We start from the raw sequence: 17,734 nt of genomic DNA, 5'->3' as shown, positions 1-17,734 counted from the left end.
CCTGGAAGTTATACCCCTGAGCCATCACCCTGCTCACCACCTAGAACCAGTCCTGTCCAGCCCCATTCCTGCCTCTGGCTCTGCAAACTTGGAACTCTCTCTCACTCTCATTTCTGTCTCCCTTGAATAGCCCCAGATGCCACCTAGCCTTCCTAATCAGGTCCAGCTAGGGAATATCTCTTCTAGCGCAGGAGAGCTGGGTCTGATATTTGAACAAGGCTGGCTGGACCTGGGGCCTTAAAGGGGCAAACCACTCTGTTACAAGGTCACATTACATTAGTCTTAGGTGAGACTTCCTCAGTTGCAGGATTGGAGCCCAAAGGCCTGATACGGCACCTTGGAGTCAATTGGAGTTCTGCCATTGGCTACAATGAGTGCAAGATCAAGCTCTAGGCCAGTAGAACTATTTGTGTGAATAAGGTAAGATTTGGCCCTCCAATGTTTAATTGACACATTAACATGACTATACATTAACTATCTGTTACCGTGTGTAGTGCAGCTGGAGTTACCTAGAGAACAGGTAAACAGTATAAATAAATAACATTTTAGTAATAAATAAGTTTTGCAGCTTGAGTTTATCTTTGTTGGTTGTAGTAAATCTGTATTAAAATAATAGGAACTGATACCTTGTGACTTAAGACTAAACATCAAATGCAAGTCCTTAGTGCAAATCTAATTAAATTTATGGTATAATCACTCTAGAGCCTATTTTATGTCTGCTTGCCTGCATATTACCTATAAGGAGAATCTTACACATTGCATTACAATGAGAACAAATTGTACGTCAGATTCAAGAGCCTATTGAAAATCTAGGGAAAATTACCAACATATGGCTTTTCTAATTGTAGTCCAGGAGAAGTTCAAGGCTGATTGTTTGTACATGTATCATGTATTTTAGTTCAAGCAATGCTGCTTGGGACATTTAAAACAGTATTGGACAAAAACTAGTAAATAATCAGCATGCAGCCATCCTGCGGGGGGCAGGACTGAATGAATGAAATAATGGGTCCTTCTACCTCTAATTGATATGGTTATGAGAATGCCCAAATGATATTTCCAATACACTGTGGAACACCATGGCAGTTATCACACTAAAGGTTCCTCCAAGGATATTTTCAGTGAGTAAAGATGCCAGCTTTTCTTAAAGAAGGTATTTTTATACCTTCCTCAACAAACTGACAAACTCTCCAGCTCTCACTGTCTTCAATGTTCCTTTTCTGGGGGAAGATTTTCAAGGTACTTGTGGTGAGAACAGCCATCAGAATTAGGGTTCCTCTGTCTTCTGAGTCTCAATCAGTTTAGCTTTAGGTCTGAGCCATAGATTCTACTGGTTATGCTAGTTGATGAACTCCTGCTACTGATGTATGAAGATTAGAAGGTGAATGTCTAGACCTGTCAGCTGCATTCGATATTGTTCACCAGAGGTGTAAATGCACTGGCAGGCCCCAGAAGGGGGAGATGAAGTCAATCTGGATTGTTTCCACTACTTTTTTGCTGAAAGATCTGAGGTTGTTAGCACTGGGTAGTTGCTTACCTGCATCTACCTTTTCCTCATTCAGGGTTCCACATTCAGTCACATCTCCTCTTCAATGTGTACAAAGGACAGCAAAGAAGGGTGGTGAGGAAGTACAATGTGGGCTGGCAGCGTCTTCAGCATGTGGAATACTCTCCGCATTCTATTTCCATTTTATCCACTCTTGTTGATGCAACTGAGGGATTAGCGCTCCCAGGGAGCTTAAATTATGCCCTTACAGAGTGCAAGCAACAGTGGGAAAGGGAGTCTAACACATTAAGTAAATTCAGGAGTCAATTGCTGCACCTGCTGCCTTGTCCCACTTGATCGTAGATCCTGGATCAGGATCAACAAGCTACTCACTCTCTGGCTTCATCAGAGTTGCCACAACCATGCACCAGGTTGTCTTAGAATGTATCCCTAGAGGTCATGTAGTCCAGCCCCCAGCACTGAGGCAGGACCATATACCTAGACCATCCTTTACAGGTGTTCGTCTAACCTGTTCTTAAAGATGTGTATTCAAAAATAAAATCTATATAAGGAAATTATAAAATCTATATAAGTAAATAATTTAATTCTGTTCCATACTTAGAGACCCTAATCCTGCATGTACCTTTTTATGATGTTCCATGGACTATTCACATGGGATCATCCTACATAGGATCAGAGCATTTGGGCCATATGTTGCAGATCTTACTCAACAAAACTCCTATTAAAATAAGTTTTGGGACTGAATTCTGAGACCTGCAGAGTGTCTGTGGAATAGAGACCTGATCATGTGAGTTGGTGAGTGCCCTCACCTCCACTAACCCCCTCAGAGGAGTTTTGCCAGCATAAGGACTTCAAAATTTGACACATTGTGCCAGGACAAGAGAAAATCTATATTTTTATTAAGGAAAACAAATTGTGGACTGTTGCTCCTTCTCTAATTTTAGCATTAACTTATTAACTTTTTGAGTGCAGAGCAGAAAAGAAACATACCTCAATTTCTGCATTCATTACTCACAAATAGAATATTTGGTGACTCATTTATCAATTCACATACTGTAATTAACATGAGCCCTGCAATTAATTGCATCTTTACAAAATAGTTTCATAATCACTGTAGTGGTTTCAAAATCATCTATTAATCTCATAGATGTGCTGAATGTTGTATATAAACAAGCGTTCATCAGAAATAAATAGACGAGTAAACATTTCTGAGGCAGTCTAGATAATTTTAGAATGAGAAAATACTGATGGTGATGTACTCTGACAAAAAGCTGTTTAAAAGATATTTCTGCCTCTATATTTGAATAGACAAGGGTGCCAGCATTCAGGGAGATATTTTGTTAATTGGGATGATAAACTACGAAGAAATCAGTACAGTTTATAATGTCTGCATATTATACTACAAAGGGAGAGTCTGAAAGAAGGATTTTTTTTGTTAAATCCATTTCTGAAATTGCTGCTATTAAAAAAATCTTCAGCAGTTCTGTATAAATTACGCAAATTATTGCTGATCAAAGCTAAATAAATAAAAAAATAAAAGTATCACTTTCCCTTGACATTTCAAGAGGTTAATACAAGGAGATTTGGGTTCATCAAGCAATTAGAATTCACAATAGAATTTAAAATAATCTAATAATGGTTTGCCATTATTCCTCCTGAAATTTATTATGAATCACTTTCTCTACAGAGTAGGAGATTATTAACTGGACTAGTATTCTTCCTCTCCTAGTCTCCCGAGATGGATTTAATTTTGATTTTATTCACAAATTCTTTCTTTTCTTTTCTATTAGCATCTCTCTTTGCCTCTTGCTAGAAATTATCCTGTCAATGCACCATTCAAAATGTTGATTTTTTTACCTCTGGTCATTAACATAGACTATACTGAATATCTGTTGCTTTAAGTATAAAAAGATTCCAGATTTCCCTTATTTCTCTGTAATCAGAGAGTATTGTTATGAGCTATGGATGAAAAGCATCATGAATCAGCAATCATGACTGTGGTATAAGATTGTCCAGCTTGGTCCCTTTGCCAGAAGAAATGAGAAATAACACATGCATTTGGATGAAAACTATTTCCTTCCCATTGACAGAGTTTTTGAAAATTGTACATTTGATTAAATATATGAACAGGATGTGCCATGCAATTTGGATTTAGGAAATTTGATCTATTAAGAATTGATCTGCATGACCCACACTTTTATATATTCCTTTATTTTGGTGCTATTACAATTTTAATCATGGACCATGTAGTGGAGAGTTCACTGTGCTTTGATGCTGCAAGCTGAACCTGGAACTGAGCTATAAGAATAGAGGTACTAATGTATGTCTTGATTTCATTTTTCCAGCCACCCTTTTTGAATAGCAGAAAGGAATGACCCTCTGGGACATTGGTAGGAATGCATGTAACAGACTGCCAGTGTCTGTTCTGATGTTAAGGCAGGGACAGACCAGAACAATCCTTATGACTGATTATGATCACCCTTTTGTTTTAGGATAAGTTATAATGTCTACTCTGGTTTCCTATATGTATTACAAATTAGGCATTCTCGTTAAATATACATTTCTTTGTTTTAAGGTTTAGTAAGTAAAAGACAGGATCTTGTATTGTGTCTATGTTAAGGAGATTCAAAATAAACTGACACTGTTTGTATTCTCAAAGGTCTCTGTAAAAAGACTGTTTGTGTTAATGAGGAATGTATGCATCAGGAAAAGATAAGGTGTGAAGGCCATTTTTATAGCCAGATGGTCAAGGAAAAAGGAGTAAAGAGACTTAACGACACCAGAAAATCATCAACGCGCATCCATAATGAAGGAAGGGCAAATTGATGACCCTGAGGTGAAGGCTGGCACCCCTAAAGATGGGACAATTGATTAAATCGGAACCAGTACAGGATAACCCTCTCAGAGGTGTATTGGAATGTTTACATCAAAAGATACACCAATTAAGAAGTAACCGTTCACAAACTGACACAGCAAAATCCATAGACTTCAACAGAGAAAAAAGACTATAAGAACAGGGTGCTTGCCCATGGGACTTTGGGTTTGTCTTGCCACACTCCAGGAGCATCGGATTGCGACCGACAGAGCCCTGCTTCCCTCTGCAACCAATTTGGCTGGCCACTAGATTGATCCAAACTCTGGACTGGTAACTATCAACATCAACTGGCAGGACTCTCTCTCTCGGTCTCTCTCTGTGTGTGTGTGTGCTTGAAAAGCATATGCTAACTGTTGTATTCTCAATAAATGCGGCATGCTGCCTTCTTCCCTATAAAGATCCTGTGTGGTTCTTATAAGTATAACAGAGGGTCCAGAGATCTATTTCAGCTTCCAGCACTGGGGTCTTGGATAGTACAACATGGACAGTGCCGGCCATTTTTGACTGAGACAGTTCATATGCACTTCTTTATAGTACACCCAGATAGCAATAACCATTCTGGATATTTCTGTGCAAATTTACGATGTGCATAAAGGGCCTTAATGTAAATAGTATGTATTTGAAAATAATAGTCTAGTTCATAATATAGATCAACAATTGAACGTGAAACACATAACTGTACAGCTATCAAAAGACAATATACACCAGAAGAAAACTAAACTGGTATATTTTTATTCTACAAAAATGTATAAATATTTAAATTTACAGCAAAGAGTACCAGACCATTAAATAACTGTTACAACATTTAAAATGTGTAATTCTTTATTCACAATCTACCTTTGTAAATTTAATTTGAGTTTGTGTCTCAAGCACTTCTTCAGGATGCTTTATAAGTGAGTCCTCTAAATAAACTGACATCCCAGCCTCTTCTAGTTCACAGAGAACAGAAAATACACAAGAGTCCATACTTTATAGATAACTTTCTTTTTAAATAGAGATACATTTTGTATACTTAAAATCATAATGGCTATGTTTGAAAAGAAACACACTTATCAAGCTCTCCTGAATACATGCTATTTGAGAATGAAATGGGGGCTTCAATATATATGAACAAGACTTGATTTAAGAAGTTATTGAATGTAAGAAGAACACTGACACTAAAATTCACATAACCTAGTTAAAACACATTGCTGGTGTTCATTCAACACCTTAAGATCATTCAATAGCTTATATTTAGTAGCAGTTTAAACATGGTGTAATCTTACCAGATGTGTTCTGATACCATACAGTATAACAGCTAACTTTATCTATTCCCTATATTGAAATACAGAAAACAGAACGATGGTTAGTGGTACACAAAGAGAATTCTGAAGTGATAGCTGTCACAATAGCTAATTAAATCTTTGATGTCCTGCTCAATTATGGGCATTAAAGATTTTCAGATGATGGATATAGTGCGTAAGGATTTATGGATTGTGACATTTACCAACACTTAAGTTCTTTTTATTTCCCCACACTGTTCATACCATTGAAAGCAATACAATCTACAGTGTTTAATAGCTCTAAGCTTAAGCATCTGACCAAGGATTGCTGAGGACTGTATTCAGCATCTACAAATCAGATGCAACTAAAATGTATGTGATCAGATATGATCTTTGCTTTCAAGTACAAAATGCAGAATACGTAGGTTAGAAGTACAGTACTTGTCCTTTCTTAGATATGTTATTCATACTAGTTTGCAATAAAACAAAAATCAAACAAAGAAACTAACAAAAAATATTCCAAGGAATAGGGCATTACATCAGTCCAGAACAACCCTTCCAGTCAAAACTAACTCAATCTGTTTTATAATTTAACTTGTTCTCATATTTTACAACAGTTCTCTCCTCCCCAAGTAATTCCTGAAGGTACAGGAGTAATGAGAAACTGCAGCACTTTTGTCCTATTTACAGTAATAACCTGCCTTTCAAAACGCCCACTTTGTTCAATGCTGTTAACATGTTGCTCTAGCCCCGTGTCCGGCTTTCATTCCCTGAAAGCAACTCTTGGAAAATATGAGAACTGGAATTTCTGTTCCACTAGTAGTAATAATAATATTCAGCATTTATATAGCTCTTTACATTTTAAACACACTGTACAAACACTATTTGTTAATCCTCACAAGACCCTGGGAGGTAGGGAAGAATTAGCTCCATTTTACAGATGAGGAGACAGATTCAGAGGTTAAGGACTAATTTTTTCAAATATGGCCTTTAATTGTGGGTGCCTCAATCTGTGGGTATCCCACTTTGGATAGCACAAATGTATGCAACCAAAATTAAATACCACTTTTGAATAATTTTGGCCTAAATGACTTGCCAAGGCCAACAGAAATTCAATCGTAGGATTTGGAATTAGAACCTAGAAAGTTCCTAGTCTTATGCTCATTAAACTATCCTCAGTACTAAGGACACGACATACCACTGCTGTGCTGAGAGACCATCTCTCAAACTGCATGAGAATTTAAGATGGCCCTGGAGTATCTCAAAAGCAACACAATAGCCAGTTGGTGAGTGGCAGGACATCTCTCCTCAGCCAAGTTGCTTATATTAGATTTCTTTTTGGTGGCTTATTTGGTTCCTATACTCCTTACATAGGGAGTAAAATTTAGGGCTTAATCTCACTGAAGTCAAACAGCATACTTACAGCGCGTAAAGCAAGCACATGTGTAAGTGTTTGAAGAATGAGGCCTATGTTCTAGCTGTAATGCAATTCTGACAAGCCTTTGAACTATATTTCTGCTCTAAACATGGTACTGTGCTCAGTGTCATTATCCATCAGTAAGCATAAAATAAAACAAACGTATTTTTTTCTTTTTTCAAAGTCAAGCAGCTCATATATAATAGAGCAGTGCAGTTGTTGACATAATAAAGGTGCATCAACTGTAATCAAGGAGTATAACAGTCCATATTCATTGCCACAATCCACTTTATACAGAGAAAAAGTATTAAACACTGTAGTACAGCATGCCTAGCAAAGAAAAGTCGAACAGTTTCATGATCTGTATTTGAGACTCAGCTCTTGAAATCAACCTAGATATTGTACCATTCTCTCATTACTTTCCAATAATGTCAATAATACTGCGCAATCAGAAATGTATAGTGCAACTGCACTTAGCAACCTTTACAAGTTGCAATTAGATAAGTGAGATATTATTTAATAAGAATATTAGAGGTTAAAAAAAGATGGCAGGCACCACCATATGCACTCCTCTAACATTGCTAAATGGTGTTAGACATGATAGTAGTTCCCACCAGCACCACTATTGTTACAGGGGCACTATCAAGGTAAGTAGCCAAATAAGTGATCTATCAGCATGAATTTCGAAATAAGGGTGTGAATGGGCCAACAGACCTTTGAAAGGTGACGACTGAAAAATGCAATAATTTGTTCTGCATTAAGCTTGGCATTTAAATGATTTTGTTTGTGATTTTGTAATGTTCCTTTCATGTAGTAAAATTATAGCCCTGTTCAGTTTTGATAGCTGTTAAGCTATAATGTGAACAATTTGTGTGTGTGTGTTAAAAAAAGACAAGATATGAGGGCTTGAAAAGCAGCTACTGTGTATGCATAGTAATGATTATTCAAATTTAATATGCATTTGGTATTCATTTAATGATCTATATCAAGAAAATGTGCATGAAATATCAATCCATAGTATGCAAATACATGGTACTGGTAATACACATTCACCAAAGGAGCCAGTACACAGAAAATGAAGTCAGTTTCATCTTCCCGCTCCTAACACAATGCAACAGGCTGTGTTTGGGGAAGTGTGGGTGGTTGGTTGGGATAGAATCTATCCCCTATCCCTGGGTAGGATGCTGCCCATATTGCTCAGCAGCCTTTCTGTGGCTGCTGCTCTATTCCTGGCTCTGCTGTGCTGGGACCTCCCATGACCCTTATGCCCCTGGGCAAATGACATACATTAAGCCTACTGCACAGAGTCCAAGCATTGTAAAAGCCGATCCATTATGTGGCGATACGCGCGAGAGGGTTTAGCTCAAATGTCTGTGTTATGAACATGTATTAAAACAACACAAAACACTTTTGCAAACTCTTACTGTGTTTGTTGATATGGGATTGGTTCCTATGAAGCCTTTGATACTACAGCTTGTCAGCAGCACATTTTTAATATCCATGTTAAGAAAAGAGAATAAAAGAAATTAAGAGACAAACTATTATTTTAAAATATAAATAAGCATCTATCATAAACCTATTAAAGCAAGAAAGTTCAGAGTCCGTCCATAGCCTGTCCCTTTGTGCACAGGTATTTTAGGGATCTCCAAACTTTGGATCCCCTTGTATACATTAGGCAGTCTGCTGCTATATTTATGCTCAAAGCAAGAGGCTACAGATTGAGCTTCAGCCTAACTTTTGACTCAGATGGCCAAATTCTGGTACCAGTTCCATTCTCCATCCATGCAACCATTTGGGGTTAATGGAGGTGCACACGGGTAAATGAGGCCCATAGTGATTTGTCTTCCTATTGTACAGGATACATGGGTAGTTCCGTCTGCATTAAACTGGGTTACTCATGTATTTTGCCCACTTTCTTTAATATCATTCAAACGTTTTTTGCTGAAGTTTCATTTATGATACAGTTTCCATTTCTTACTGCATTCTTTGTTCAGTTTTGCTGCTTTTATAAAGAACTGTTATGTATAGCGATTTCATTGTTCCTGGCACAAAACATGAACATTTGCTATGTACAGTAAATTTACTGCTCGGTAACCCTTTCAGTTTAATACTTCATTGAGTACCAAATGACACCGGTTAGCAACTAATATTCTCATCATGTTGCTATGGAGGGCCAGAACGAATACATTACATTTATAAAACAACTGATATAATCTTTCACAACTAAGTTAGTGTCATAAGGCATTTTACATCATGTCACTTTCAAGCAGTATTATGTGACATAACCAGAAAACAAAACTCCCACACCTTTTGATATTAGGCTCAAAGGTTTTTCTGGAAATACTTTTCCAAGTGCATCTGGTATTGATAGTAGCATATATTATGCTATTTATAGCTTCTAATGTGCTTCTTTTGAATGGACACAACTTTCAAAGGGGCATGAGCAAACATGCCACATAACAAGCAAAAAACCAAATGACTTTGCTCTGATAGTTGGACTTTTAAGAGGGCTTCAAAGCCTTTCATTTCACCAAGAACAAAGGAAGGGGAATATCCTTTCCTCTGATTCAAATAAGTGAAGAATGAAAGCCTAGACATGTAACAAGGCCTGAGGGAACATGGGAAGTCTCTTTAGCTTTAGGCACCCAAGGTCATGTTACGTAGCAGCCACTGCTGGGAACGCCTTTCACTGCAGTCCTTCATGGTTGGAACCATTTTGTCCTCCTCAGATGGCTCATCGAGACACTGGTTACTGTTGACATGCCGCAATGTGAGCCGCTGTAACAACAAACAAAAATAAATGAAATAATTGTCAAAAGATAATTAATGTTGTGAATTGAATATTTAATAATTTTAATCTTAATCTAGCTACTTTAATGGTCACAAGAAACGAGTGTTTCATCCTAAAGCATATGTCCCTGTTCAAACTGTGCGTCATCCACTAAGTAACCATTACCACTTGTACAGCTCTGACACAGTGAACACCAACACCCTGTATCATGCCACTTTTCACATTTTTGATTAAAATAATGGGCTCACCTTTTTTAGATGTATGTCAAGGCCATCCCACTTAAGGAGTGAGGGACTGTGATGTATGTGTAAAAAAAAGTTCAAATTAAGTGCAAGTGAATATTATTACAAAGCAATTATGTTTAGGTTCAAGGAATCAAAGGTCCAATCCAAAGTCGTGTCTCCCTTTCCATATTCCTCACCTTTACATTTGTGGGGATTATAGCATGTGCAACTTAGGGTGGATTTTACACACATCAGCAGTCAACCATTGTTTCCAAAAAATTAATCCTTAAAATATTTTTCAGTTCTCTTCTCAAAAAGTTTGATAATGCAATCACAGTGCACTAAAATGATTACCACTACTATAATGCTGAGCAGAACCCCAGAGCCAGCACAGTGGCTCAACAGGCCAAGGTAAAATGTCTCTGGATTGCAGTGCTGTCCAAATTGCATTCCCCCAAGGATTTTACTTCGTGTGATTGTGGTAGGTCTTTGGTTACGGGCGGTTAGTCAAGGTAATGGCAGGGAACTAGATTTGGCAGCATTCTTTCACATGCTGCTGATCTGGAGCTAACATTGATATGACGGCAGTCACAGGGAAGTGCAGTATGGCTCCAAGCCTATTCCATCCAGGAAATGTTCCCCTCACATCCCCTTCACAGGAAGATGCCAATGGAAAACTCTGAGTGAATTGGAAATTATTTGGGGAGGCCCCAAAATACGTGATCAGTCAAAATATCTGCATTTGATTTCTGATTACAACAGACTGTCTTACTTCATAGCATATCAAATCAACACCATGTGTACAATGTTGCTTACACACACACACACACACGTGAGCAAGAGAAAAACTAGGTACACTTCAAGTGTGTTACATGAGTGAGCATACCAAGTGCTGGACGCTCTGTGTTAAAGTACCTCCTAAGGAAAGCAGATAGCCTTTCCTCCCTTGAACTCCGTATACAATCTTTTTAAAATATGCAGCATCTTCCTATCTAAAGATCATATATTTCCTTTGTTGGGGGAGCTAAAGGAGACTGAAACAAAGCATTAGGAAACTGTTGTACTTACTAAAGAACTTGGTACCAGTTCTGAAACACCTAGTACTCTATCCACAGATGGGGTAACATTCAAAAGCAAACCTTTATCTCCATGCATACACATAAATACATCCTAAATTTCTCATCTGTGGGAGAATTATGTAATCCGTATTTTAAAATGTACAGTAGCAACCCCTGACTGTAATGTTGTAGAACAGCAGTGTCAAACATATGACCCAAGGTGAAATTTAATCTGTCCTTCCAAGAGATTAAACATCAGCTCAGCTGTCCCCCACAGCAATGGCACATTCAAAATGTCAATAAGCATCTTGCTCCAGAACTTACTGGAACACTGGATTATTGGATAGAATCCTATCCCTCCTCCTCCCCCAGAAATCAGCATGTAGATGGGAGGGGGATTTTACTCAAAAGAAGCTTAAGATCTCTAGTTTAGACCAATCATTATATCATGTATTGTTAATTATCAATGGCCTTTCAAGGTTAGTGTTTATTATGAACTCAATACTTCTCCAGTAAAAGACCCCCTGTTTGCTCAAGTGCCTGAAAGAGAAGTTCTCTTCAGTTTATGAAAATAAATGTAAAGGCTTTCCCCACCTTTTTGCTCTACAGTATTGTATAAAGCATTCTGAAATGCTTATGTGATGTGATCAAACAAGGCTAGAACCATTCAACCTTATACCAGCTAAGGGATAGAATGTGACTAGCCCTAATGAGGCCACACATGGAAACAGGGGCAAGGGATGCCTTCCTTATATAACCACGTTAAGGCTAGCAAGATCTTGGCATTAGGTCGTCAGGAGAGTGCAGGGGTCATGTGCCATATGATCCCCAAGGGAGCAAGTGAGAATGGATTTGGTTAGCAGAGTTATCTGACCCAATGGGGGGATGGGGGAAGTAAACTGCAGCTTGATAAAATCTGTAGCAAATTACATCCCTCCCTACACACTGTCAGGAATCAGGGATTGCAATGCACCCAGTCTGCAAGCATGGCCTGCAACACAGAATGTCTCTGGGCAATCTATGGAGCACAGTTGACCTGGAGTAGGCAACCTGATTGGCTGCACCACCTGATTGGTTGGAAGAGTCAGCAGACTGGCTCTTAAGCCCAGCAACAGCAGCTCAGTGGCTGCTCAAAACATCTACCTGTGGCTGTGATAGTCCTCGCTTGTTCCCTGTTGTCCCATTCCAGGTAACCCAGTTCCGATCCTCAACTCTGTCATCTGGCCCCAGAAAAGTAACATACAGCACAACCAAGGCGCCCAGGAGGAATTTTTCCTCTGAGATACGATGCCTCCAGAGCTGGTGCTGCTATGTAATGACCCTCACTCAAAGTGCACAAAATGTACAATCTAGCCCCAAATTTCTCCTGTTAAATGTAACGTTAGAGGGTGGCCAACATATCAAAAAACACACAGTAGTTGTGAACCAAACAGGAAATTTGCTCTGTGTTTTGGGCATGCACAACCCTTTCCCTAAGAATAAAATCAGCCCTACTGTGACTCCAACTTGTGGACAATCCCAAATGAGAGAGTAATCTGAGGATATGTCCTTACTCTCCCTTCTCTCCCCACAAAAGTTAGCTAACTAAAGTTAAAACAGCAGAAAAGACAACAATTGGGCTGCTAACTTAGATTAGTAGCTTGAGTTCAACCTCCAGCTTCCTTATAGGCTTCAATTCAAGCTGCTAATGTAAGTTAACAGCTGAATTGCTGGGTCTTCACTGCTATTTTAACCTGAGTTAGTTTATGCAAATTATCAAACGAGTTAAGAACATACCTTTATTTTTTTGCCATGAAGACTTACCTGGGAAACAAATGACCCTGCTTAACCATTTTGTCGCAGAAAAGTATACACAAAGCTTTGAATAAGTTATGTCTTATTTTAAATGAAGGGTGTGGGGGTGTGGATAAATGAACTATCATCCAAAGCTACATCTAAATTGCTGTCTGGAAGTTTGTATATTGTATGCTGCCTTCTGCAGTAATCAGTGTACAAGAGCTCTTACAATGGTAACCAATGTATCTCAGAGATGCCTGCAGCATCTCAAAAAGCTGCTTAATAAAAATCCAGCAGCCGATAATATTTTACATTCTCATAGGGCTTTTCAACCTTATGGTTCCAAGGTGCTTTACAAAAACCAGCATTTTCATACACCAACACTGGATCACAGAGGGGAGAGTACCAACCAATTGGAGCATAGAAACAGTGTGTGTTGAGGGGAAATTTTGGCCAAGCACCCAGGGACAAGCCCTTAGTCATACAAGAAATGCAATGGGAGCTTAAGTGTCCACATGAAGCAGTTAAAACCTGTTTTTAAAGTCTTATCTAAAAGACCTTCACACATTAAACTGCATTCTCAGAGTATTTGCCTCAGAAATATGAAGGGCTGAGTCAGCCCTGCTGAAATCCAAGCCTAGTTCTAGGGATGCTAGATATTTCCAACGCCAAAGACAATCCCCACAACTCAGGTTCAATGTGCTATGGTCCAGGTGAGCTGACACGGCATCAGGAGAATGTTGTGGGACAGCATCCAGCTTTGTATTGGGACACAAAGTGCTGGAAACTTGGTGGCAATATCACTGCCAAGGATGGACCCTATTATTGGGTACAGGAATGAAGACCAAGCTATGTAATTCTCCCCAGGGGGCAAAACTGTAAAAAGAGAGACTTCTGGTATGGGGTAGGATATCTCTGGAAGTTGGGCCACTGAGTTGCTCATAGGCATGCTGGGCCACATTGATTAAGGAACCTCATGGATTTAAGCTGCAAGTTAATAATAAATAATGGATTATTTACTGGTTAATCACAGTAATGAAGTTGTTGCCAATGGTCTTTAACCCAGAGATTTGTATCATATTCTGCACCTTCCTTAGGTGGTCCTCAGGAACCACAGCATGACATGCTGCCAATTACAGTATCTTGACAATGGATATGAATTTCAGTATATCCTTGCCAATTCTATTTGTTAAAACACTTTTTTTTAAAGATGCTATTTTCTCCTAAGACTTGAGCAATAGCAGTAATTATATTACCCAAACATCTCTCCACTCTACTGCAGAAGATAATATTACTTTACAGTTCATGCTGGATTGACATATGTCACATTTCAACATTTTATGCAGTGCATGATTTCTCCAGGGTCTATTCTTTAAGTAAAGCTTCCCCAGAGGCCTGCTCTTCAGTTCAAAACAAACTGTTATACAATTCCCAAAGAAAAGCCTACATATGTTTTACTAAATCATTCAGGGCCATTTAATACTCATTCAGTGCTGGGAGATAAGCCATCTTTCACTAATCACAAGAGGAAAGAATTAGTAATGTTAACAGAAGTAGCTTGTTTATTAAATAACCCTCTTCAAAGCACTAAAGATATTTCATTTATATGTTTTTAAGATCAATTAAGCTTCTGTCATTCTCTACTATAAACCAGAAATGCAAACAAATCTAGAAATGATACTGCTGCCTTCATCAGCTGTTCCTTTTTATTCAGTGTACAATTTCATATAAGGCTAACATATTACTGAGCTTTTCAATTGTCTGCTAAAAGCATTTTTCTCCTTTCTATCATTATTAATGCTATTACAGAAAAGGCTCCTTTGTTTCGAAAACAATCAATTACACTGGGTAATATACCACACATACAAACCAGTCTGGATTTTCCTTTTAACGTCCAGAATCAAAGAACGATTACACTGAAGTAGCTTTAATTATATAAACACTCAGAAGCTTAAGAGCAAGTCTCTGTACGTTCTTACTCACCAAGTATATGTAAACGAATATGTTCTGATGAGCATACAATTCACATGCATTATGACAAACATAATAAAATAAAAATTGAAGTTCCCTTTACCCTAGCAGTTCTAGCATGTAATTATAAACATCAAAGTGATGGAAAAATAGTTAAGTGTTATCAAACTGCTTAGAGGAAATGATTATTATGAATCATTTTACTTGAAAAGATACCAATGAAATGTTATTTAAATGAAAGGTGAATTAACATTTAGAAATATTTTTAAAATGTAATACTGAGAAAAACAATCTCAACAATTTTTTTTGCTACCTAGCTGTTATACATATACTGAGAAAAAACATATCTCAGTATACTACTGCAAAGTCACTACATAGCAAAACATTTTTTGCAATGACCCATTTATTTTGCTGATGGAACATATACCTAAGTCTGCCTTCTGCTCACTCACAAACACTGTACACTATAAAATCTTAATTTTTTGCAATAATGAAAATTAACCTTCTCCAGACACTAAATCTCAGGAATGAGATTCTGACAAAATAATATTTTAAAACAAGATCAGTTAAACATAAATGGATAAAATTCTGGAATCTATCATCAGGCAACACTCCCATATACTTTAATGGGAGTGTTGTCTAAGTGAATAAATACTATAGCCCTGGTTCAGCAAACTCCAATGCCCATAACTTTAAACACATGAGTAGTGTCATAGGGTGAAATCCTGATCCCATGGAAGTCAATGGGACTTTTTCCAGGACTTCACCCAGAGATTTCAAAGATACTACTCTTACGTTTAAAGGCAAGCATATGCATGTTTGTAGGATCAGGGATGCATGTAAGAAATTAGGGCCAAATCCTGCTCCTGTTAATGGCCCTACTACTTCCAATAGGACCTCTTGGTGAGTAAGGCAAGGAGCATTTAGCAGGTTTGCTATGACTCAGTCAATGGCAAATGGTTACTTAAATTATCCATTTTGATAACCGAAACACATTTTGCTCACATTTTGATAACAGAAACACATTTAAAAATAAATATGAGTTTCTGAACATATTTGTCTGTAACAGAGACTTTTTTTTGGTAATGAGTAGTTCCTGTGTATGTTGGAATATACCTCTATAAAAGGATCCAGATCCTTAGCTGGTGTAAATTGTCAAAGTTCCATTAAAATCAGTGGAACTCAGATATTTTAACGCATCTAAAATTGTATTTAACTAATAATAATCAACTTTGTCTCTCTATAATATTAGAATATTTATGAGTATAAAAACAAAAAAAGGAAGTGAGATGAGTTAACAAGTAGAAAATGAAAGACAGCATTATTCAGGGAAAATCTTAACTGAAATACATTTATTTCGCTCTTTAATACCAACCTCCAATAATTTGCTAAAGGAAATAATCAGTGGGGCTGTAAAAAATATTCCTAAAAACTTCCAGCCTTGTGTAGTTTCTTAGCATCCACATTTGTAAAGGGCTACCATTACAAGTCTCCACGGTGGGACCATGGGTGCCATCCTCTATTTTGCTTATTGTCAGACACGATTGGGTGATTATATGAAGAAAGGTGTGGGTCTGCATGACAGAAAAATTTTAAAAGCAAATATAAAGACAGCAAAAACAAATAAAAGAAAATTAATAAACTGTACTATTATGCACCTATAACAGTACATCAGGGAAATTATGAGAAAGTGATACTCTCAAGTCTAGCTGCATCTGTGAGCACTGTTTTATTGCTGGAGGATATTCTTAAAACTTACAGCATTTGGATAGTTTTAACCCACACACGAATGTGCACAACCACAAGTTTAGGGTCTGATCTTTTCATGAAGCTCTGGGTCAGCAGACCCTTCCAATGGGACTTTTCTTGATCTCAGGAACCTGTCCACACAGAGCTCCATGCAGGACCTAGGACTTGGTGCAAATGAACTGGGAGCAATTACCATGAGGCACAAATATTAGAACAAAACACTTGACAATGCTGGGAAAGTGGCATGCTGAGACCACTGCTCACTATACTTATATTGTTCTCTCTCCCCCACACATCTGTTTGTTTTATCCACCTGTTGTCTCATCATATGCTAAGACTGGGGTAAAGTTTTTTTTTAATTGCATGTGTGTCCAGGGCCTAGCACAGTTGGTCCTTGATCCCTGATTGCTACTGAAATGTAAATAATAAATACTATAATTAATAATAGGTGCATATGTTTCAAATAAAAATGTTAGATGAGAAGAATTTGACTGCCAGCCATAATTTTAATTCTTGGCCCCTATATTTCCATACAGAATCATAGTAAATTGAGATGGGAAGGAGCTATTATGGTAACAAGTCCATCTCCTGATAAAATTGCAGGATTTAGCATATTATGAAACACTTGCAGGACACAGTACAAAGCTTCTTATCTGGTACTTTGTATTAAATTACTGTAAATGTTGGCGCCGATCCTCCATCATGATATTATGAAAAATATACATTTTCCCATAATCTACTGTTTAAGTAGTGCTCAACAAGGAGCTTTATAGAGATGCTATTCTATTTAATGAATGCACTGAATATGTATTTCCTTCTGCCTCATGTTAGCATTTATTGTCCCTCTATAACAAACTCATGAGGCTGTCTTCCAGCAGAGTTCATACTTCAGGGATTTGCTAATCAACATAACAATGAGCCCACTCAAACTGAGTCCAGGTTTGATGTGTTTTGCAAAGCTGGAGGTAGGATGTTCACCAAGTGGAGAATTCAGAGAACCCTGCCTCCTTCTCAGGCAGCTAACTGGCTTTGCTGCTTTCAGCTACCAACCTAATGTCTGCTAGACTGCTCCTGTCATCCTGGTGTGGGGAAAGGAGCAATCCTTCC

At 37.9% G+C, this 17,734-nt stretch overlaps 1 protein-coding gene across 4 annotated transcripts in view; it reads right to left on the bottom strand.

The window, feature by feature from the left end:
• Positions 1-5,102: 5,102 nt before the first annotated feature.
• Positions 5,103-17,734, bottom strand: part of GALNT13 (polypeptide N-acetylgalactosaminyltransferase 13) — a 415,890-nt gene continuing 403,258 nt past the window's right edge. For all 4 annotated transcript variants that reach the window (XM_074967361.1, XM_074967360.1, XM_074967359.1 and 1 more), the window contains one exon: positions 5,103-9,836. In XM_074967361.1, the coding sequence (XP_074823462.1) occupies positions 9,696-9,836 (141 nt within the window). In that variant the 3' untranslated portion in view covers positions 5,103-9,695. The remainder of the gene's footprint in view (positions 9,837-17,734) is intronic.

The sequence above is a fragment of the Natator depressus genome, chromosome 11, assembly GCF_965152275.1.
Source record: "Natator depressus isolate rNatDep1 chromosome 11, rNatDep2.hap1, whole genome shotgun sequence".
In the NCBI taxonomy this organism is placed as follows: Eukaryota; Metazoa; Chordata; order Testudines; family Cheloniidae; genus Natator; species Natator depressus.
This window is presented reverse-complemented; position numbering and strand designations above follow the sequence as displayed.